This window comes from Phodopus roborovskii, unplaced genomic scaffold, assembly GCF_943737965.1.
Source record: "Phodopus roborovskii unplaced genomic scaffold, PHOROB, whole genome shotgun sequence".
Classification (NCBI taxonomy): domain Eukaryota; kingdom Metazoa; phylum Chordata; class Mammalia; order Rodentia; family Cricetidae; genus Phodopus; species Phodopus roborovskii.
In genome coordinates this window covers 78720663-78744001 of record NW_026126418.1, presented here as the reverse complement: position 1 = coordinate 78744001, position 23339 = coordinate 78720663, and the positions used below count along the sequence as shown (strand labels likewise).

At 47.7% G+C, this 23339-nt stretch overlaps 1 protein-coding gene across 3 annotated transcripts in view; it reads right to left on the bottom strand.

Annotated features, from left to right (window-relative positions):
- Nek6 (NIMA related kinase 6) overlaps positions 1 to 22621 on the bottom strand; it is a 71343-nt gene extending 48722 nt beyond the window's left edge. For all 3 annotated transcript variants that reach the window (XM_051185383.1, XM_051185384.1, XM_051185385.1), the window contains exon 1: positions 22478 to 22621. In XM_051185383.1, the coding sequence (XP_051041340.1) occupies positions 22478 to 22592 (115 nt within the window). In that variant the 5' untranslated portion in view covers positions 22593 to 22621. The remainder of the gene's footprint in view (positions 1 to 22477) is intronic.
- Positions 22622 to 23339: the final 718 nt, after the last annotated feature.

Genomic DNA, 23339 nt, shown 5'->3' with positions numbered 1-23339 from the left:
GGAAGGGCCAAACTCTCAGTACCCTGATACAATACAAATGGTCTCCTGTAGGCCTCTTGGCATGGCCAAGTCTCCCATAGACCTCCACAAAAGGTATGTCAAAACCTGTTGTGGCCCTGGGTGATCCTGGTGACATCCAGGGTCTCTTGGGTAGGAAGGAAGAAAGGGTTCTTCATCTATACATTTCACAGAAGCAGAGACTGACTGCAGCTTTGAAAGTCTGTGGTCACTGTCCTCCCCCACTCACATCCTCCCACCCCCATAAGAGTCAGACTCACACCCTAGGCTGGAGTTGCCAGAGCTTGTAGCTGGGTGCCCAGTAGAAACAAGGATGTTACTACAGTCCTGATACCCTGGTGGCCCACAGAGGGGATATCCCAGCTATTCAGACTTAGCTCAGAGTGGTGGCTGTGCACTTCAGGGTACTGGAAAAGGGGAAAGTGCTGATGACTCAGATAACCTTTGAGGCAGCAAGACAGAGGAAGTGGGTGGCATTTCTGGGGGTATGCCTAATTTCCTAGAAGGATGTGTCATCAGCTTTTGTTTAATCAGCAATTACCCTGACCATCCACAGCCACCTGTGTTTGGGGTCTATTTCTGTAGCAATCACAGGTGGGCAGGTCAGAGAACAGACAAGACAACAGTCTCAGGGCTGGACACACAACAGGTACTCCAGGCTTCAGACTCCTTGGCCAAGAGATTAATTTTTCTATTTGCAAGGGCAGAGGAGACCCTCCAAAGCTTTATAAGAAAGATATGGAAACACAGCAGCTGAATAGTAGGAAGCAAGACCTCAGCCAGCCAAGGAGACTGCAGGCGCTGATGCTGGAATTCCTGTGGCTGAGGGTCATGGGACTTCCTCTGCAGAAGACAGTTGAGAAAGTCTGACTGAGCAAGAAGGAAAGATGTGTCCACGAGACAACAGACCATGTCCTGCAGCCCTGGCTGCCCCACAGGCTAGCCACATAGCCACCAATGAGTCCCTGGCCTTCTAGGGGGTCTCAGTTTACCCTCATTTATTGCCTCTGTACCAGGGACAATTCCATGTGCTTGAGTGATAACTTAATCCCCTTAGTAGCCTGTGAGGCAGGCGTGCCATTATCTCCATTTTGCAAAAGGAAGAAAACAAGCACAAAGGCAAGCTACCTGAGCTCGGTGGAAGCTAGGTAACCTGTCTCTGCAATGTATGACTCTGGCTACAGACATCTCAGTCCCCAGTTTGAAGTGGGAGCTGGCTGGTCCCTGGCACTCTCCCTGTTCTAAGAGAACACTGCACAGTGACTAAAGGCCCCAATTAGGCAGCAGTCACAGTTTGGAGACAGTCTCAGCTACTGCTGCTTACTGGTGAAGTCTAATTTCTTCAGTACACTTAGCAGCCTTTATAGACCAGGGCCCAGGAGCCCCTCAGGAGGCCCCCTGAGTCACAGCAGCCATTGACCTGTCTCTTTGAGTCTCCCTGAGAGGTGCCCATGCAAACAGGAATGGGTGACCCTACTGTGATGTCTGTTTTGGAGTTTTACACACAGGTCAGCCTCCGGGACTGCAGGAGGCAGACTGCCATTCATATGTCCAAGAAAGAGAGGAAAAAAAAATCTATTCATAGTCAAACATAGTTGTTCTGTGGAAGTGCCATTCCTGACGCAATAAGTGGACCTGCTGTGTGAGATATTCCAGAAGACTGTGACCTCAGACCATCCATGTGGAAGGCTCAAAGACTTGCGTGACCACCAAGCTTTTAAAATATGCCTGGACATTCAACCATGCAATTCCAGAGGGAGCATGGTTCTGACTTAAAACCCAAGCTTGTCTTCCCAAACATTCTTCCAACATTTTTTAGCTTAAAAACAGCCAGCCAATGTGGTTTCCTTTGACTCTCTTGAGTAAGGAAAAAACAGCCACTAAATCACATGCCCATGCCATGCACAAGCTATGTATATGGACGCATCAACTCACCCCTACCAGGCTAGCACTGAAGTGTCTACTTCATAAAGAAAGAAATTGGGGCTGCAAGAGTTACAAACTCACAGTGCTGTGTGACAACAAAGGAAAGGTCTAAAATCCAGAGTCAGCAGCTGGTGGTGCATGCCTTTAATCCCAGCACTCAGGAGGCAGAGATAGGCAGATTCCTGAATTTGAGGCCAGCCTGGTGGTCTACAGAGCAAGTTCCAAGACACCAGGACTACACAGAGAAATCCTATCTCGGGGAAAAAAACATACAAACAAAAATCCAAAACAACAAAAATCCAGGGTAGGGATTACAGACATGGCTCAGTGGGTCAGAATGTCTGCTGTGCAAATTTGAGAATCTGAGTTCTAATCACTAGTGTTCATAGAAAAAGATGGGAGTGATTATGCATGCCTGTAACCCCATGCTGTGGGGTGCAGACACTGGAGGATTGTTGGTACTTACTGGCTGCCTGCCTAGGTCCAGGTCTAGAGAAACATTTTCAAAGAAGTAAGGCCTAAAATGTGACTACCACACACACAGCACACACGCACACAAACCCAGTGTGGCTTTGTAAAGTGTGAGGAGAATCCCACAGAATCTTCTGTAAAACTAAGAGGTGCTGTCATCAGAAATGGGAATGCAGGGAAAGTTCTGGGGATTAGCACATAGGTCTTGGGCTCTGGGTGCACATGTGTTCCCTTTATAGGCATCTGGAAGCCTCTAAAAATGGGTACTAGGGTAGGTGTGACCAGGGTAGTCACTCATTAGGCCCAAGGGTAATTGGAGTTAACTATCTAGGAGCCACCTGGGTCCTGTTCCCCAGATACTGGGATCTACAAAGGGAATGCTGTGCTGAGCACTCAGGAAACTCCCTTGCTCTAGTCATGGTTTTAGTAACATGGGATCATCATTTAGAAAGTCCATCTGCAGGCACCACTATCTCCCTCTTCCTCCCAGGCCCTCCACCCTCTCACACCAAGCCTCCATCTCCCAGGAGACTGCAGAGAGGGCTCTCGGGCTTCATAGTATTTCCTCCAAACAGGAAGTACCTGTGAGTGGAGGGCAGGGTAGGAGAAGGAGCAGCATGGCAAAGATCCAGCAGTGTGCAGGGGATAGAAGCCACAAAGGTGGCAGTGGAGTCCCATCAATAAGTCAGAGCCTTGTGTCTACCTATACACCAAGTGTTGGTATATGCTACTAAATGGGTCATGTGAGCTTTCAAAGCCTGAAGCACCTGTCCCATGCTCATGGCTACAGGCCCACATTAGATGTCCACACATGTGTTCATAGAAAAATAGAAAAGAAACACCTATAGGAATTCTTTTGGGGAGCTGTGCTCACAGGCAAGCCCTGAGGAGCAGTGTTCTGTTTATGCTGACAGTGTCCTCATAGAGCTTCTATTCAGCAAGCCTTTACAATAGTGTCTATTGTGTGCAAGGTCCAGGCCCTGTGTTGGAAGGATTCACACCCTCAAACTAGTTTCTCTTCCTGACCTAGGCAGGATCAGAATGTTACATCTACTTCACAGGAGAGGCAGGGTGAAACTTAGGGTCTGAGTTTGGGATGTGTATGCTTGCTCAAGATCTCTCTGGGAGTTGTCATGGTTGGAATACCTGGAACTGCCTGACCACAGAGCCTTTGCCAGAACAGATAAGGGTCCCTGATGAACAAACTGGGCCAGATTCCCTTCCTTCCTTTATCTACTCCTTGGCTGCCAGTGCTGGGAATGGAGGGGAATGCTGGCCTTTGTCACTCTCCAGAGAGTTCTTCCTCCTGAGCAGCCAAAGTAGGATTGATGTTAAACTCTGAGAAGTTCTAGGTCCTCAATTATCCCTGATGATGCCTCCAAAGGACTAAGATGGCCTGTGTTAAAGACAAGCCTGGTGAATGTGGCCCGGGCACCTACCACAGGCACAGGGTGAACAGCCTCTGGAGTTAGGATCCTGCCCTCCTGAGACCCCAGGCCCATCCCATAGGCAGGGTAGAGGGAGTGACCTCCCTTGCAGTAGGACTGGTCCTTCCCATCTCCCTCCATTCCCTGGGTCCTTATCTGCTTCAGATTCCTCTCATTCCAGATGCTCCCTGTGCTTGCAGAATGGTATTCCCTCAAATGTCCCATCTACCTGGAATCTGAGAATATGACCTTGGAAGTACAAGTAGTCTTACTTAACCATAGTTCAAACTTAATGACTTTTTGAATATGTAATGGTACAAAATGAATAAGCTGTCTGTAGAAACCTAACTTTTGATTTTTTTTGAGGGGGGGTGGTGGCTGTCCTGGAACTTGCTCTAGAGACCATAGTGGCCTTGAACTCATAGGCCTGCCTCTACCACCCAAGTGCTGGGAATAGAGGTGTGTGTCACCAAACCTGGCTAACTTTCAATTTTTAATTTCAATCTACTTCCAAGCTAGCCATACAGTCTGAGGTCTTTAGGCTGTTAGACGGAGACAGCATAGCTCTAGCAGTCCCATAATCACATGAGGGGAACCCACCATCCATCTACAGGGTACAGTAGGGAAGAGTGCCAGTAGTGTGATTTTGAATTAAGGTATTTTAATTTATGATGGGCTTAGCTGGATTGTAAATTGAGAAATATTCCTAGGCCTTTTGCTCATACATTTGAGTTAAACTGAAGTTGTGCAGGATTAGGATAAACTCTAATCCAATGGATTCTTTCTATGAGAAAAATCTGATTGGAAACACAGAGACAGACAGACACACACAGAGAGAGAAAGAGACAGACTATATGATAAGAAAGGCAGATCACAATGGGTCTACAGCTCAAAATACCAGGGTTGACAATGTTCACCGGAAGCCAGAAGTGCCTGTCCTTTAAGAGAAAAGCAACCCCAGTGTCTTGGTTCCAGACACCAGGTCCTGACATTAGTGAGCATTATGTCCTCTATGTTTTGCTGTCCATTCTGAGGTAAGTTGTTAAGACAGTCCTAGGAAAACTGGGGCAGACTGCTGCCCAGATGTGATGTGGCTGGCCACAAAGCAGAGACACTAGTATCCCCGCTTGGATCCCACTCTGTCTCCCCCACTTCCCCACACATGGGAAGCATGGTACTGGCTCCTGGACCTAGGGGAGTTCAAAGACCTGTAATTTTGAAGACAGACATAAGGCTGCCAATGTTTTCCAGCATCTAAAATAAAAATCTCCATCCATTATCACCATTCTTCAGGAAAAAGGACACTTGACATCAGAATGTCCTTAATGCCAGGCTTGTCATTCTTATTTCACTGAGGCAGGTGCCTATATCCCAAAGGTCTGGGGTTAGCCTGGTTCTGGATTTACCGTGCAGGGAACTAAGTTGCTGTACCAGAGATTCCCTTCAGGCCTGGCTGAGGAGGGTGAGTCTGGACCTCCTCATGCCCTCCTGTGGGAAAACAAAGGTGTGCTCCCAGTTGGAATCTGTGAGAATTCCAGCAAAAGCCCACTGCTGGCAGGTAGTATCCCAGCTCCAGGGAAGACACAGCCCCCAGTCTTTGGCGGGGAGCGGGTGTGAAGGGAAAGAAAAAGCATCAGTTTTGTGAGGAAATTTCACATGTGTAGACTTGAGGGCCCAGCATCTCCAGGGCTATTCAAGCTCACCTCATAAACCTGAGCCTGGCCCCTGGAGAGCACGGGGACCAGGTGCCTTGTGTTCAGGGAGGACCTATCAAAACATGTGGTCCTAATGTCCTGATGACCCACGGACAGGGGTTACTCTGTGCTTTGAGAACACTGCACCCACATCTGCCCTGCAGTAAGCAGAAAGAGCAAAGAGACACATATTCTTTCCTAGGGCGCTCCCACAACGGATACACTCCCAAGCTGGGGCCAATGGGCACAGGGCGGCAGATGGCCTCAGATGATAGGGTCTAATGCAGCAGAGCCTCCCAGGGCATTGGAGCCCATCTGCCCTCCTTCCCTTCCATGTGCCCCAACAGGGGCAGGGCGGGCCCCTTTCTCAGGAAGCCAGGAAACGCACTCTTTTCTGGGCTAAATGCCCAGATTCCTGGAGCAGTCACAGGACACATTTCTTGAAAGCAGAACAAGCCACAAGTGTGGACTGGAAGTGTCTCTGGGCAGTGTGAAAGTGTGGGGACACATGCAGGCACACCCAGAATTCCAAGTTCAAAGCTGGACAGAGAGGGGCACAGCTAAGTCTAGATAGGCAAGGGCTCCCATTGGGCCCCTTAAGATGTGGCTGGGGACCCACTTGTTCTCCAAGAGCACTCAGTGCTCTTTTTGAGACAAAATTTAGCTTATTCTGCCATTTCTTGAAAGCACCATGCCTGAGGGGCTGGGGACACAAAGTGGATAAGATAGAGAGAGCCCAACCTTGCCAGATGAAGACAGACATAGATGTCAACAGACATTGCCATTCAGACAGCAGCTGGAGATGAGGCCAGCAACTGAATTAGGTGGTGAAAATCAGGGGTCTGGCCTTACTGGGTCACTGGGATAGTTAGACAAGATCATGTTGCAAACTGCTTTGGATATAATGAGATGCAAAACAGAACCAGGTTCCCTAGAACAGAAGGCTAGGGTGGGCTAGCTTGAGGTTCAACTAATCCCATGTATCCCAGGAGGAAGCAGGAGGAAACCCCAGTCCTACCTAATTTCAGGAGATTCCCCACTCATTCTTGGCAGAAAAGCTACTCTTCAGATATCATGCCCTAGACTAGCCCACCAGAGGCGCTAGCCCCTGTAGCAGGCCCATAAAAAGCATACATTGCTCTCACCTCCCTTCAGCTGCCCATTCTGTCACCAACAGGACTATCCTATCACACTGCCACATACCCAAAGTGACCCTGGGAGTCCCTGGCATTGTCTGAGATACTTCATGCCAGCCAGAGGCTAATTGACGGCCCTGGCCCACCCCTGGCACATGCAATAAGCACAGGTGGGCACTAAGCCCTAGAGCAGCTGCTCTCAGAGCACAACCTCAGACTCTTCTAGCGAAAATCACTAAATAAGAAAGGCTGGGACTCTATCACCACTACCACATGGGCACACCCCAGGAGGCAGAGCTAACTAGGGGAGAGATGCCTATAGATTAGTGATACAATCAGGGAAACCTGTGATTAAATGCATCAGTGGCAGGCAGCTTGGCTGACACACTCCTGTTAGTGGGAATCAAGACAGCTTTTCTGATGGGGTGGAGTGGGAGGGTCACATGCAGATATCCAAATTTAGGGAAAATAACACATCTATGGCACTTTCCCCCAAACTATGAGCTTTACATATTTATCAGTCATTTTCACATGGACTTCAGAAAGTTGGGGGGGCTTTTTTCACAGCAAAGCTATGAGACTGAGGGTGCTGAGGCCGCCCACCTAACACCCAGGGGAGAAGTGGCAACTTCTACAGGGTGAGAGCAGCCTTGGGCATTAGCAGGCTTTGGGGCACTTGTTTTATCCACCCTGGCTAGGACATGACCTACCCCTATGTCCACCTCTACTATGCTCACATCTCTCCCAGACCTCTTACCTTTATGCTCACACCTAAGACCTGTTACCTTTATGGCCCCATCTCAGGTAACACTAGCTGCTTGACATGTCTTTCCACAAAGCCTCTCAGTTTCAGCTACTTAAGGCTACTGGTTCTGGAAGGCAATGGCTCAGGGGTTTCCAGAGGAGACAGCTGAGGGCTGAGAATTGCTTTAGGTAAATTAGTCTACCTTTTCACCTTTCTGTTCACTTTACAAAATTGGGCATCAGGCTGGTGAGAGCATGGTAGAAGGGAGAATTGACTGCTTCCTTAAGCTGTCTGCTTACCTCAACACAAGTGCTATAGCATGCCCTACACCCCACACCCAAACACCATGAAATAAACAACTGTGAATTCAAGGTCAGTCAGGGTTACAGAGTATCAACCTGAACCACATAGCAAAACCTTATCCCACACAAACAACACCTAACTAAATAATAATAATAAGAGATGAGAACCAACCAGTAGTGACAGGAGCTGTTGTAGTTTAAATATATCTAATACCCATGAGCAAGCACACACAGAAACAGAAACACAGACACAGACACAGACACACACACACACACACACACACACACACACACACACACACACACACACACACTGCTGAGAGAGTTGGAAACTATGGAGCAAATGTCAGATGGAGGCCCCTCTGGACACAGTCCCTTCAACTTGCCATTGGGATTTGTATCACTCTGTGATTTCTACTGTGACTACTGTGGACACCTGACTCACCCAAATCCAAAGAGAGTCATGAGATGACAGTACACCGTCCTTCCTTCACTTGCTCCATGCCTTTGGGCAGGAAACTCTCCTAAGACCTGGGGCAAATAAACTACAGAGAGGCATGGGTTCCCACACAGGGTTCCCAACTCACCCCTCCCTCCAGCCAGCTCTGTCCTCCACCTGTCCCTGCCACCCTAACATCTGCAGTGCCCTGCCCCCCAGTTGCCACAGACCATTCCTTGGCTCCACACCCTTCCAATGCCCTACCACTACAGGTAGAACCCAATTCTATTCTCTAAAGAATTTCCTTGCAGCAGATGTGTGAGTTCAAGGCCAATCTGCTCCACAAAGTGAGTTCCAGGCCGTCAAAGCTACATAGTAAGAACCTGTCTCAAAACCAGACAAACAGAATCCCCTGTATATCTGGGCACAGTAGTGGCACTCCACAGTTGGAGACAAAACATTCTAGGCCAGCTAGGCTACATAGCAAGATCCTGTCTCAAGAAACAAACAAATGCACAGTAAGTGTAGGAGACATCTGAGGTACAGTATGTCTGCAACAGAGCCAGGCTCAGTCTACCCAGCTGGGCTGTCTGCCCTTCAGGAGGTTTTGAACTCAAGCCTCTACAGCTTAGTTGCTCCCCTGGAAAACAGGCCTGGGATGCACAGCTACTTCTCCTGGGGACTGTCTGGAAGGCTGGACCAGGCTAGGGTTTGGGATCACATAGATAGTGGACTCATCCTAGGCCTAGAGGAGCCCCTAGTCCAGAAGAAAACCATCCTTGGGCCTTGGAGGTTGCACAAAGGGGAAGAGTGCAGGATTCAGTCCTGCTCAGTCCAGGTCAGAGCCAAATTCTGGAGTCAGAAAACAAGCGACACCTGAGACCAACAGGGGAACCTAGAGTTCAGCACAAGGCAAGTGCATGGGGCCAGGGCCTGAATCTAAATGCCATCTGTCACTGATTGGTTTGAGCTCCATGCCCTCCATCTCCATGGCTCTATGAGTAGAGAATGAGCTTCAAAGATGAGGGAACCAAGACTGAAAGCTAAAGATGTTTGAAAGTGGCACTCAGAGACAGAACTGGGTGAATTTTCAGGCACTTAAACCTCACCCCTAGGAGCTTAAAATGCTTTTACAAACATTTACCCTAAAAGAATTCCACTTGATAGCTCTCTCAGGGACTGTGAAGCCTTCATCAATCCTTTCTTCTAGTACCCATAGATTCCCCACTGTGTTCTTAGCTCATCCTCTTTCCTGGAGTTAACTGTGTTGACACACAGTATGACCAAGAGCAATGGTGCCCCAAAGGTCAGAGCCCAGGGTGAGTAGTACGCTCTTTCTTTCAATGAACACAGCAGATATTACTAATCAACCCGTCTCCAAAGCCACCTCAGCTAGCTATATCAGGCAGCCTCAACCTATCAGAACTGGTACTAGGTGTGACAATCATTGCTATTCCTGTAGCAAATGGGCACATAGGATAAAGATAGAGCTCTCTAGTCTCTTCTTCACTCCCAGGGTCTCATATTCTAAAGTCCTCTCAGGTCTGAAATGGACTAGAGTACTCAAGAGTGAAACAACAGTGAGCCCCAGATGTCAACTACTTGCAAGAGGAATTAGGGTGAGATGGGTCATGTTGATGACAATCAGATGACGAGGTCTCTCTCTGCTACTTTCTGAAGCCCCGAAGAAGAATATCCCTAAATTGAAATAAATCAAGGTTCATATCCCAACCTCCACTTATGTAACTCTGGGCCACTGCTGTTCAGTGGAAAATGGGCACAAAGATTCCTATACTCCAAGACCTACCCAAAGTAGCCAATATCATGCAGAGGATGTAGGCGCACCCCATAAATACTGGATGTCCTTTCCTCCCTCTGCACTCAGCAGGGTCACATCTGTGCATAAATCAGCATAGGCCCTGTCACTGCCCCTAAGAGTACATGGCCAGATGGTTCCCTTCACTAAAGCCTACAGTCCTCCTCATCACCCAGGGAGTCTACACTGGGTAGGAGTTCTGTCCATGCTTGCTCTCTTTTTTCTCTTTCATTCCCCCTCTAAGCAAAACTGCTTGGAGGCCAATCCTGCCTCTGTCCCCAAGGCAGTTCCACAGGGTCCATCTTGTCCTGCAGAAATGATGGCAGTAATTCTGTTAATGGGAAGCAAGATGAATGGTACCCTGTGCCCAGAGTATATGAGGCAAGATGGAATGGAGGGCTGGGGGAGGAGAATGGACAAGAGGCTGAAAGTCACCCTCCTTTGGGGCCTTATTAGGTCTTGAAAGCGCCACTGCACACGCTAAAACCTGCTTTTGCCAGCAGAAGCCTCATTTTACAAATAAACAACAACAATAGAACCCTGTAAATGGTAAGCAAACCCCAAAGACTTGGATCCCAAGTTGCAGTGGGGCGACAAGCCACTTAGTCTTTCATCTCCCTGACTCCCACTTTAAATAAGTGTGTCTAAACGCCAGCTCCCCACTTTGTGAATACCCAACACAGCTTCCTTGGCTGTTTTGGCTCATTTGCCAATGATGGGATGGGCTGGCTCAGAAGATTTCTTCTAAAAGGCTTGTCTGTTCAAGATGCCATAAAGCCCTGGTGTACCCTGGCTGACACAGGTCCCTCACCATCACAAACACCGATGCAGAATGCTATCATTCATCTCCTGCCCCAGCAGTGGGTAGCATCTCAAAGGAGTTTTTTGCAGTGGTATACATGTCCTTTTCCACAATTATGCAAAGAGCTTGCTCCACACACCCACCATCTCAGTTTGGAAACAAGTCACTGAGGTGTCTGTCAGGCTTCAGTTGCCAAATGGAAACTGAAGGTAGAAGGCAATGCTGGTACAAAGGCACTGTGAGACAGGACCAGAACAGGCCGGGCTGCGTGCATGCTCAGCAGTCTGTGGAACCTCTTTGGGCTTCAGCCTCCTCATCCCAGCACAAGGTTAACCCCATCCTCCCAAGAACCTTGAAACAAGGTGCTAATGTAATCCTGCCTCATGAGGGATGTTCACTTCTCCCTACCAGTGGCTTGCCCCTATTTTTTCTGACCGTAGGTTCCCAAGGTATCCATTACCCTGCAAGACAGCTGGACCTCCTCTGCCACCCACTGGAATAGGTGTGCAGGGGTTAGAAAGGAAGGCTTGGGGCCCAACACCTGGGTTCAAATCTTGCTTCAGCTGGGGCCCTACTGTGTGGTACTGAGCAAATGACCCAGCTACACTCAGCTTCCCTTTCTTATCTTTAAAATGGAGCACTTGCTTCATCAAGTCACAACTAGGATCCAGTGTGACTACCTGGCCAGCCCATCCCAGTGCCAGTGGCCCTTAGATGAGCAATTACAACCTGTGGCAGGAGGTAAGAAAAACCCAACACTCCCCTGCCACCCTTCAGGTTGGGGAATCCCATCAGTCCTAAACACAGCCAGCCTATCTTTCCTATCTTTCCCTTGGACATTTCCCTTTCAGAATTTCCCTAGTGCCCCTGGGACTAGCTCCTTGAAGGTAGGGACTTTGTCCTTGTGATCATGAGTGTCTTTGAACAGTGCAACAGGGCACTGCTCATTCAGATAAATGAATGACTAAATGGGAGGAAAGAGATGGGGTAGGGGTGAGGGGCTGAGTGACCTCCCACATGTCCCAGGGCAATGTGAGCATCACAAGTGGCACCAAGCTCTAGTCTACTGGTGCTGCTCTTCCCAAGCAAGTGGGTTGGTAACTCGGTCATCTGATTGCTGTTTTGCACTGCCTGCCAACACAGTCAGTCACAGTCCTGCCCACGACCTGGCATGGAACTGAGGACTAAATACAAAAAACAAAAAACTGGAAACTTTATCACCCCTGGCTTCACAAACAAGAAAATGTAGGTACCCTGGGAAGAGGTGACAACCCAGGAGTTACTGTGGGCAAAGTGGGGACATATGGCTTGCATCAGCCTTGTCCAAACCAACTGCCTACCTCCTCCCTGTCTGGGCAGAGATGCCTGTAGATTGGGCCAAGTCTTGCATGACTGAAACTGGAGGTTGGCCCTGGGATCTGCTCCCTGCCAGGAGCCAGAGGCAGGAGCTGAGAAGCAGTAGCACTGAGATTTAGCCAGTGTCCCTTCCCTACACTCACAAAGCAGACTGCAGTGATGAAGGCTGTGCAGCAGTAACTGTGGGCTTCATGCTGAGGGCATAAGGTCCTGGCTCAAGGCTTCCTACTGATACTGAGTCTCAGTTGTCCTAATCTGAAAGAAGAAGCCAGCATAGCATGATCAGGAGGGTTAATCAATGAAGGCAAAACACACAGCACCTGGCTGGGTCCCGAGCACACTTTTGCATAGTTGGTACTAAGGAAGCTTTATTTCTCTCCTCCAGAGAGAACACATAAACACATACAACCAAGATGCCAGACTTCTGTTCCCTCCATTGCCTGGTCTCAGCTCCCTTGACTGCAGGGATAGGAACATGTCTATGTTAGCGGAGGCATAGAATCTCTCTTCCTGGGTGAGTGAGTCAAAAATGTGGTTGCTTGAGGGATAATTCTTGTCACTCAAGGACAGGAAGGCTGGCAGAATGGATTTGTGGGTGCAATTACATCCAGCCACAGTGTGATAGGTTGGCTCTTCTATGGTGTATCTGGTAAAAGAGACCCAGAGGAGAGAGAGTTGCTAGCTGAGTGGTAGTGGTCACTCCAGGGGATCAGTGGTCTGCATACAGAGATCATTTCCTCTAAATGATCTGGCCTCCACAACCGCACTCTGGAGAACCAACTTGTTCTGACATCTGATGAAAGTGGAACTAGCATGGTAATCAACCCTTCAGGGAGCCACTGTTGGCATTGCTGCTATCATTGACATCTGGGAGAACCCTGGAGCGGGTGTGGGCTTTTGGACCTTCAGTACATGTTGGTTCTGCCATGCCAGGACAAGTGCCCAGTGTTGCCCTCACCCATGCAGAGTGGAAGTCAGGCAGACCCCACATGGATGAAAGGGCGGGGATCTTCTGAGGGTCTGCACTCAGCCTGAGAGTCCCTGCACCCAAGAAGTAAACACTACATAAAAATCATGACAGGCAGGGAGAGTAAATACAAAAGAAAGGAAAAGTCAGTTTTCTGATTCTTGTTGCTTTTTTAGGGTTAGGGATGGGCTTGAAACAGGTCCTCATGAATCTTAGTCTGCCCCCAACCTGCCTAGGTTAGCCAGTGATGACCCTGAAATTCTGATCCTCCTGCCTCCCCCACCCCCAAATACAGCAACTACAGACATGTATCACCTAAGGACAGAACCTAGTGCATGCTAGACAAACACTCTGCCAACCCAGTCACATTCCAGCCCCTCCCTCCTTGCTGAGTTTTTAACAAAGAGGTCTGCATTTCAATTTTATCCTGGGCCTCACAAAATGCACAGCTGCCCTCACCCTCTCTTTACATGACAATGACATTCTCCTTCTGGTTCTGGGAGCTTTGGGAAACCCCAGAGTCCTGGAAGAAGTAAAAGGCACCACTGGGTCTAGCTGGTCACCCCTAGAAGATGCTTATTTGTTAAACTTTAGTTTACTGTTTATGTGCCCTGTGCTAAGGTGACAACCTTGAGGCCTGTGCTCTCAGGGAGCTTCCTGGACAGTGGTTAAGAGAACAAATTAACTCAGGACAGGATGCTCATGAGAATGTCCAACAGATGTCACCAGGGAATGATCTCACTGGCTGGCCTGTTCAGGAGGCTCCTGGAAGACGGGGATGACAAAGCTGGCCCTAGGAGGTGAAGAGAAAAGTGAGAACCTGGTAACTTTACTTACTGGCCCGAAGCAAAGATGAAAGGTCACAGCAAGGGCCAGGTACCAAGGACCCCAGGAGATACCATCTGCAGCAAGCTCCTGCAATGACTGCAGAACTAAGAATGAAGTACATCTGAGGATGTGTATACTGGGCACACATGTCCAACTATGGCAGCCCATCTTTGATTGGATGTTCATGGTTTCCATTCCCGCTTGTCACTTTACACACATAGCCATCCTTTCTTGTGACTTGGAAAGTCCAACAAGCATGTAGCGAGGGGTCCTCCAGAGCAGTGTATGGGGCAGGCATGGGTCTTTCTGGTGTGACCCATCACCCACATGGATGAATGGCACAGTGGCAAGAGCTTACAGTGTAGCATCAGGCCAACCTTGGCTGTTTACTAGCTGCATGTCTGCCCTGAGCCTCAGTTTCCCATCTGTAACTTGACATTATTAATCATCTCATCCTCCCAGGGGTGCTGTGATGATGAAATAAAGTCGCTGACAAGTACAGCACGCAGAAAAAGACCAATAAATGTCAGCCACTGCTACTGCCCCATATCCCAGTGTCTCTTGACACATCTCAGAATGGAGAGAATATGCACACTTCTTTCTAGCATCTGCCATGACTCTGCTCCCAAACGCCCCTCTTCCCCCATTGTTATGTCGCATCCATCCATAAATATTTAAACAACATGTCATCAGATTATTATAACATATGATCAGCAGCACTGATGTGCAGCAGTTCTGTGCATTTGGGCTTCGTTTTCAGAATATCGAGACATAAAATATTTATGTATTTAGCCAACCACGAGATCTCACATTCTGTCTCAAAATGCTGAGTGGTGGCAAGATGCTGAACTAAGACTTGATGTGTGACAGGATGCCTTGTTCTCACGTCAGTTCCTGGGGCATCTGGATTGTCTCTGATTCATTCAGGAGATGTCATCACGTAGCCTGGGAACAGTGGGTGACTTGGTTGATCATAGCAAGAACAGAGCCAGGCCCCAAAGAATTCATCAAACCAGTGCATGCTGAATGGATGGTCTACATGCCTGCATCTCTAAGGATGTGCACACAGTAGGATGTGTGCTTCTCTCACAGTACCCACCAGAAATGAACAGATTCACCCACCACCCACAGTACCACCTGGGTGGCTGGCACATAGTAAAGATCCAGGGCCATTATAATCCTGTTTCCTTCTGGCCCTAAGTCCCAGTCAGTATCAGGTCAGGCATAAAGCAGAGCTGAGCCAATAATAGCAATTGAAGAAATTCCCAGGTAAAATTGTGACCAGATTAAACATACTTATTAGGTAATAAATTCATACACAATAATGATACCCCATCTGCCAGTCTGATTTATACTGGGCAGGATCCTCAGGTCTAAGACATATAGCCTCTCCAGTAACCCCTTATGAGTAGGAAAAGGGTTTTTTCCTTATGTAATTAAGTATCTCAATTGCTAACATTAGCACATCACAGTGGCCATATGTGCAGAAATTTTCAGCAGTGTGCGATTTCAAAGACACTGTCCCATAAGTCATCAGAGTATCCAGGAACTCACCTGCTAGGGGCAGAATGCTTTTTTAAGGACTGTCTCTCCTGTCCCTGGCCAACTCTAAAATATTACTATCCTTAGAGACCAGGAAAGTGGGGTCATCGTACGCAGATATCAAAGTCTGAGCACGTAGGACACAAGAAAAGTATGTATAAAGGATAGCTGTCAGCCTAAGGTACAGGTGCTTCCTCTGCACATTCCCCAGGAAGAGGGGCAGAGGTCTGTGTCTGATCCCTTTATTTGCCTACATGGCCAGCTCCAGCCTGGCTGAACAGCACCATGAACCTGCCTGTTGGGAGACCTAAAGGCAGCACAGAACCCCACTGCCCACATCCCTCATAGAAAATCATGTGTCATGTTGTCATCCACAGGCTGTCTCCAAGAGCCACAATCCCCACCTTGTTCCCTGACTGTGCACAGACAGAAGTTCAGTCTTCATGTTCTCGTGGACTAGCTGAGAGGCTGGCATTGAGAGCAAACACAAAGACCACTGAGATTCCTGCAGAAGAGGAACAAAGCAGCAAAAGTACTCTTGAGTCACAGCCAGCAAGTGTGTGCATGCTTAAGGGCCTGAGTAACCTGGTTCAGGGACCTGGGCAAGCCCAGAAAGCCCTTGGGTAGGCTCCCTGCATCTGCTGTCTGCTCCCATGTGGTCTTCAGGGGCGCTACCGTGTAGATACCTGCCAAGGTCAAATGAACAAGAGATTTGCTTCCTCTTACAAGGCCAGGCTCTTCACTTTCTGGGTTGGTTCAGAATCATGCCCACTTGGGGTGGGGTGTAGGGTTAAGGGGTGGGGGTGGGAGGCAACTCTAGAACTTGCTCAGGAGAGGTAAACACCATTCTCTTCTCAAAGCCACCTACAAAGGACACTTCCTCCAAACAACAACAGTATTTGACAGAAAACACAGTTTAAGGTTAGGGGAGGGGAGGTGTAGCTTTCGTGGCATATAAGGAAACCTAGGTTCAATCTTTGGCATCCCTAACAAAATTGAAAGGCAACTTTGAGGTACATGCACCCCAACCCCTCCTTATATTTAGCAAAGGACCACAGGAAGGAACCTATAATTCAAGCTGTTCCTGTAGGTTGAGTATCTCTTCTCTGAAATGCTTGGGAACATGAAAGTTTCAGATTTTACTTATTCATTTGTTGGGTGTATGGATTTTTTTTTTTTCTTGCATGAATGTGCACCAATGGCATACCTGGTATCAATAAAAGTCAGAACAGGGAATCAGATTCCCCTGGAACTAGAGTCACATAGAGCCATCTCTCCAGCCCTCCCCCCTCCAATTGTTTTAAAAAGAGGCCTTGGGTAGGGCTTGCTCAGAGGCCCCTACATCCCCTCTTTGGGGGCAGCACTCCTTTAGTCCTCACTGCTGAGGCTCAGAACTGTGTAGGAGTCTGAATGTTCTGCAGGAGGGATCTGATGGGCCTCACTCTCTGGGGAGGCAGGAGGAATTGGGAGAGTGAGTAGCAGTGTGGCAGGGAATATGAGGTTCTGTTGAGGCCTCAAAGGGCCATGGTGAGGGCAAGTGAACCTCAGGGGCCATGGATAGTTTCCAGAGCAGCAGGCAGACCTAGGAAAACATGAAATGAGGAACTTCCTCCAGTCTCCATCCTGTCAGAGGTTTCCCTGTGCCAGCGGTCTGCTGTGTGTCATGCCCTAGTCCAACTTTTACACTCAGTAATTTAACTTCATCCAACAGTTCTATGGTGTGGTACCAATATATCCACATCAGGGATGAAGAAACAGCCAGAGCCCAGGGTAGCTGGTTCTTTACTGTCAACACCAGTGCTGTGAGGAGAACCACAGGAGAGGGTAAAATCTACACAGTCAGGGGACAGTTGCTGCCCTCTGGAAGTGCCTACTGTGTGGGCTGGAAGAGGGTACCTAATTTTGGCTTTCCAAGCAGCTGTAAGAAACAGCATGTGCCATTGTCCTGTGCTGAGGGCATAGGGTATCAGCTGTCTATTTCTTCCAGATGGGAATGTCATTCTCTAGGGCAAGACTTGGTGTGTGGCCTCAGCTGTGTCCTCAGAGACCAGGACACTGTAAGAGCACAATTATCAGAATATTTCTGTGCACCAGTGTGGTGACATAGTGCTCAAACATTTCAGATTTGAGGGCATTTCAGGTTTTCAGGTTTAGGGTCTATCCAATATTCCCAAATTCAGTTCATTCTAAAATCTGAAACATGGAGCTGGAGAGATGTCTTGTTGGTTAAGAACACTGGCTGTTCTTCCAGAGGATCTGGGTTCAATTCTTAGCACCCACATGGCAGCTCACACCTACCTATAACTCCAGTTCCAGGGGATTCAACACTCTCCTAAATACATACATGCAGGCAAAACACCAATGTACATAAAATAAAAATAGATAAATCATTCATCATTATTATTATTTTGTAATTTGCCAGACACAGTAAGTGACACACACCTTTAAATCTAGCACTCAGAAGGCAAAAGCAGGAAAATCTCTGTGAGTTTGAAGCCAGCCTAGTCTACAAAGTGAGTTTCAGGACAGCCAGTGCTATCCATTTAGATCTTACCTCAAAATACATTTAAATGTATTTTTATATGTATATACATGTATGCATGTGCCTGCTTGTCTGTATGTGCACTATGTATACTCAGGTGCCCAAAGAGGCCAGATGAAGGCACTGGAACTAGAGTTATAGGCAACTGTGAGCTGCCTCATATGTGTGCTGAGAACTGAACCTGGGTCCTCTTCAAGAGCAAGTGCCCTTAACCACTATACTGTGGGATTGTTTTTCTTGAATGAGCACATGGGTGTGCCATATGCTAGCCAACACAAGAATCTCTAGTTCTGAAACCGAAGTATACTCAGCCTGTTCCAGACTGTAAGCGATCTGTTTTAACCCCAAGCTTGGGCCCAGAAGCCATGATGCATGGCTTGAAAGTGTCAAAAGTAGTATGGTTGAAACCATGAGATAGCTATGTAGGATCTCAGGATGGGCATGCCCTCTGCACTTCATTGTTCCTATCTATAAATGGGGCAGGAGAAGGTGCTTTTTGTGTCAAGCAACAGAATCTCTTCTAGTTTTGTTTTCCTTTGTGGGTGCATGTGGTACTGGGGATCCAACTTGGGGTTTCACAAATGCTAACTAAGTGCTCTATCATTGATCTATACCCAAATTAACAATTCTAAAGTGGCATCTGGTACATCCATAATGTTGCATATCCACTGTTGCTACCTAAGTTCAAAACATTTTATCATCTCAAAAGGAAGCCTGGCACTCATCAAGCCCTTAGGCCTCATTCTCCCTCCTCCCAGACCTTTGCTCTCTGGCCTGAGCAGGTGTCTGGTTTCAACAGTATCTACAAGTTCCTTTCCCTAACAGTGAGTCCAGGGCAAAGCTTTCTTGTGCACACAGGTGACAAGAAGGCAGGGAACTTGTCCCTTCCCTTTGTGCTCACACCCATCCTCAGTGGCATTTCGGGGATGGCTCTTCCCAGGCTCCTTTCTTTTCAACATCCATATCCTAAAGTCAGTCTGTGTGTGAGAAGTGGGGGCCACTGCCTGATGCACACAGCCCACTTGATAGACAAAGCAGGGGAGACTGGGGCTGAGTGAAGCCTAGACCAGGGACCTCTGTAGGGGAATGGCTTTCCACAAGCATGTGTCCTCACTTCCCCTCACAAGCCTGGTAGGCTTCAGGTGTAAGGAACTGGACAAATGTCCTCAAAAGCTGACTGAGAAGGGACAGCCAAGGTAGAAGTCAGGCTTTTTTTCTGTCCTTCAGACAGAGCTAATCTCACAAAGCCTCAAATGGCCCAGGAAGATTCCCATAATACATGTGGTCTCCCTCAGGTCCAGTGGCCCTCAGTGCTGAGTCCTCAATGAGGATTCTGGTCCTGCTGAGGTCTATGACAGCCATTCATGTCAGCACAGCTCTCTGCCAGGGCACACTATATCAATAATTAACAAACTGCAATTCATAACACCTTACCTGACATAGCTCATGGATCTTCAGGGGCTTTCCAACTTCATACCCAACTGAGGGGGCTCACTGTTTTGCCTTGTGGTGAGCAAGCACGGATTTCCAACCCTTTTCTTGAGATAGCATGGGGGCCACTCTAGCACTGAAATCCAGCCTCTTGCCAAACTGCTGCTGTTTACTATGCCCAGCAAATTCTTTGTTTTTATGTGTTTGATTGTTTTGCATGCATGTATGTCTGCACCTATGTCCATGCCTGGTGCCTTTAGAGGCACCAGAAGAGGGAGGTATCTGATATCCTGAAACTAGATTTATAGGTGGTTATAAGCTGCCGTGTGGGTGCTGGGAATGGAACCCAAGTTCTCTAGAAGAGCTGTTAACTACTATCCCCTCATCTACCCAGCCCCAAGGCTCACATTCTTAATTTGATTATGAGTATCTTACCCTTTCAGGGCCTCAGTTTCTGTTCTGTAAAATGGACAGCTACCAATCCCTAAGTAGCCTCCAGTGGTCATCTCTACTCTGTGCTCTGGTGAGCTGCTCTCCTTGGCACTGTGAGCCACTGGATTCCTCACTGAAACAGGTCGCTAGAAAGTAGCCATGTCCCCTTGCAGATTCTTTCCCAGAAATCCCCAGCTTAAGGGGCTGAAGGACAGATGTTTGATAAAGGATCCTGAACAATTCCAACTCTTTCTGCCACCGTGCTAAGAGTACAGTCTGAGAGGCAGCATCCCTGTAGCTTCTCCAACCACAGGGTTACTCAGTAGATTGTGGTGACACACATCTTTAATCCCTGCAGAGGCCAGTGAATATGTATGGGTTCAAAGTCAGCCGGGTCTACAGAATGAGTTCCAGGACAGCCAGGGCTGCACAGAGAAACCCTGTCTTGAAAACCAACCAAACAAGCAAACAAAAAACCAACCAAACAAAAAGAATCTCTTTCTCCGGGGCCACCCTGATTTTGAAGTGTGAGGGTTAAACAATTTGGGGGAAAGGCAGGCACCTCAGGCTTCCCACAGCAACTACCCACCCCCTTCTCAGTTGGCATTCCTTCACACTCATGGAATTCCTACACAAAGCCCCCTTTTTCTTTTCTATGAGGTCACCAACACAGAAGTCTAAGAGAGAAAGAACAGCTCCTTGTGGGTAAAGACTTTGGAACTGAATGCATTTCATACCCAGTGGCCCCACCTGCAATCTCACAGCTCCCTCAGGGCCTAGCTCCAGGGGTGGGACTAAGAGATTTGGGGATGTTGTGATTTGGCCTAGCATAGTTCAAGAAGCCTGTCTAGGAGATCAGCTCTGCAGTTGCCAGACCACATGAGAAGTCACCTGTGTGTGAAGAGGGGGTGAAGAATTAGAGACAAGTGTGCCCTGTATATGTGGTTCTGTATTCACACAGCAAGTCCTGTTAAGAGTGACAGTTGTCAAAATTCCAGGTCATACTCTCAAGTTCAAGTTCCCAAGATTAATGTCACAAAAGATGTGCCCCAATTCTACTTCTTTCTGGACCTTGGATCTGAGAAGTCTACAGGTTTGGCTTGAAGATGGATTGTGTGTATATCACCAAATTCAGACAAGAACAGGAAAAGTTGCTGTTAGGAGTGGGAGTATGTGAGGTGGGGTGTTCTACTAACATTTTCAAAACAAAACAAAAAAGTCAGGTAGTGGTGGCTGACACCTTTAATCCCAGCACTTGGGAGGCAGAGGCAGGTGGATCTCTAAATTCAAAGCCAGACTGGTCTACAAAGCCGGTTCCAGGACAGCAAGAGCTACACAGAGAAACCCTATCTCAAAAAAAGAAAGAAGAAAGAGAGAGAAAAAAAGAAAGAAAGAAAGAGGAAAGAATGAAGATGACATTGTTATTACCAGGGTGACAGAACTGAGAACAGAGTAGATAATCCACTGCCTGCTCAAAAACTTCAAACCCTTTACAGATACCTAAACCATCATAAATGACACCTTGTTCCACAATCTCCCTGCTTCTCAGAGGCCAGAGTCCAAAGGACAAGCAAAAAGGTAAGTGCATTATGCTGCCTATAATGACATCAGCAAAAACTAAATTAAATAAAAACATACAAGCAAGGCCTATTTTTTACTTCTGCAAATCACAGGCCAGATGGAGAGAAGTCTATCAATGCTGGAACCGATGTTAAGCCTTCCCATAAGATCTATTATTTCACACCTTACATTAAGGCATCACATTGCAAAGCACTTTGCAACTGCTTATCAGTTTGCAGACACTTTTAGAAGGGGGAGAGATAACTCTTACTGCTGGAGGACATAAAGCTGGGCAGGCATAGCCCAGACCACACAGGTCCTTACATATATCCCTCCTTTCAAACACCAGAAACAGAAGTGAATAAGGAAGGGACTGGCAGACTCAGCTCTGAATGATAGGTGACAAGGAGCCTTTGTAAAAATGATCGTGTCAGATATTCAGAATGAGAGTGAAGCCCTGAGGTAGCTCACTCTTCAGCTCCCCACAAGGTCAGAGAACTGAGCTCTTCCTGGAGCAGAAACCAGCTTTGTCTCCAACAAGGGCTTAGAGGTACCAACCTGTATCTAGACTGTTTAATTAGTAATACATTTATTTAGATGGAGTCTTGAATAATCCTGGGTAGCCTGGTACTTGCTATGTATTTTGAGGCTGGCCTAGAAATCAAAGCAATCCTCCTGCCTCAGCCAAAGTGTGGGGACTATGTGAACTACCATACCTGGCTATCTAATCTTGAATGATTCACCAAGTCCTCCACCCTCACCTCCCTCTTTGGTTCAGCCTGAGAAGGGAAATATTACTCTCCTTTTGACTAGTCCCTTCATTCTGATGGCTAAGTAGCCTTTGCAAAGACCTCTGCTAGAATGCTGGAACTCTGTAGGCCCTGTGGAACCTGGCCTGTCATAACTCACTTAGCTTTACAACATTCCAGAAGAGCAAAACACAATAAAGGTGCCGGTGTGCCTTCAAGTTAAGAAGGCTGGCCCTAGAATAAGAGATATGAGTTTAAATCCTGACTTAGTCATTTACCAGCTTATCAACTTACCTGTATATTGACTTTGTGAGTTCATGGGAAGACTACAGACTGTCCAGACAAGCCTGGGTTCAAATTCTTGGTCTGCTGCATACTCTGTAGTCTCTCTGTGTCCCAGTTTCTTCATCTATAGAATGGGCACCATGACAGATCTCATCTTACAGTATTGGTGAGCATAGATGGCAGGAAATGACTTCAAATTTTTGTGCACCAAGCCCAGCATAGGGTATATCCTCAATAATGGGGGCCACCAGTCATAGTGCTACTTTCCCAAAACTATGCCAGCCTGTCCATCTCTCATAGTGTCAGTTTTCTCGTCTGTATAACAGAGACAATAGCCTCTGACTTATGGTGAGGCCTAATAAGTACAGGAGTGTTGGTATCCTCAGTGTCCAGGCTGTCTGTACACATTAGCAAGTAAACATCAAGTCCCAAGCCCAATGGAAGGAGGAAGGACCTCGAAGGCAGGCAGATGGCTCAGGTTCTGGCTGCCACCCTCTCTGGGCTGTCCCAAGGACATGTTTGATCTCTATATGATTCTGATTACTTGTGCACAAAACCAAAACCAGAATGGGATCCCAGGTAGAGTTAAGGACCCCAGAATCATGCTCAGCACACAGTAGGTACTCTGTAAACGATTCAATCCCATTTCCCTACTCCCTCCTCACTCCACATGCCACCTGGAAAGACCAGGCTCTCCACTTTTAGAAACCTAAAGAGCTCTAAGTCCTGGCCAACGTTTAAGTCTGAGACTTGAGTTTTCAGAGATAGCAAAATTACTTTTTAAGTCATTTCTGAAGCAGACAGGGCTGAGTCTCACAGACCATGGGACCATTTTAAATCCTGAGCCTTTTCTTCTGGGAAGTTAGGCAAG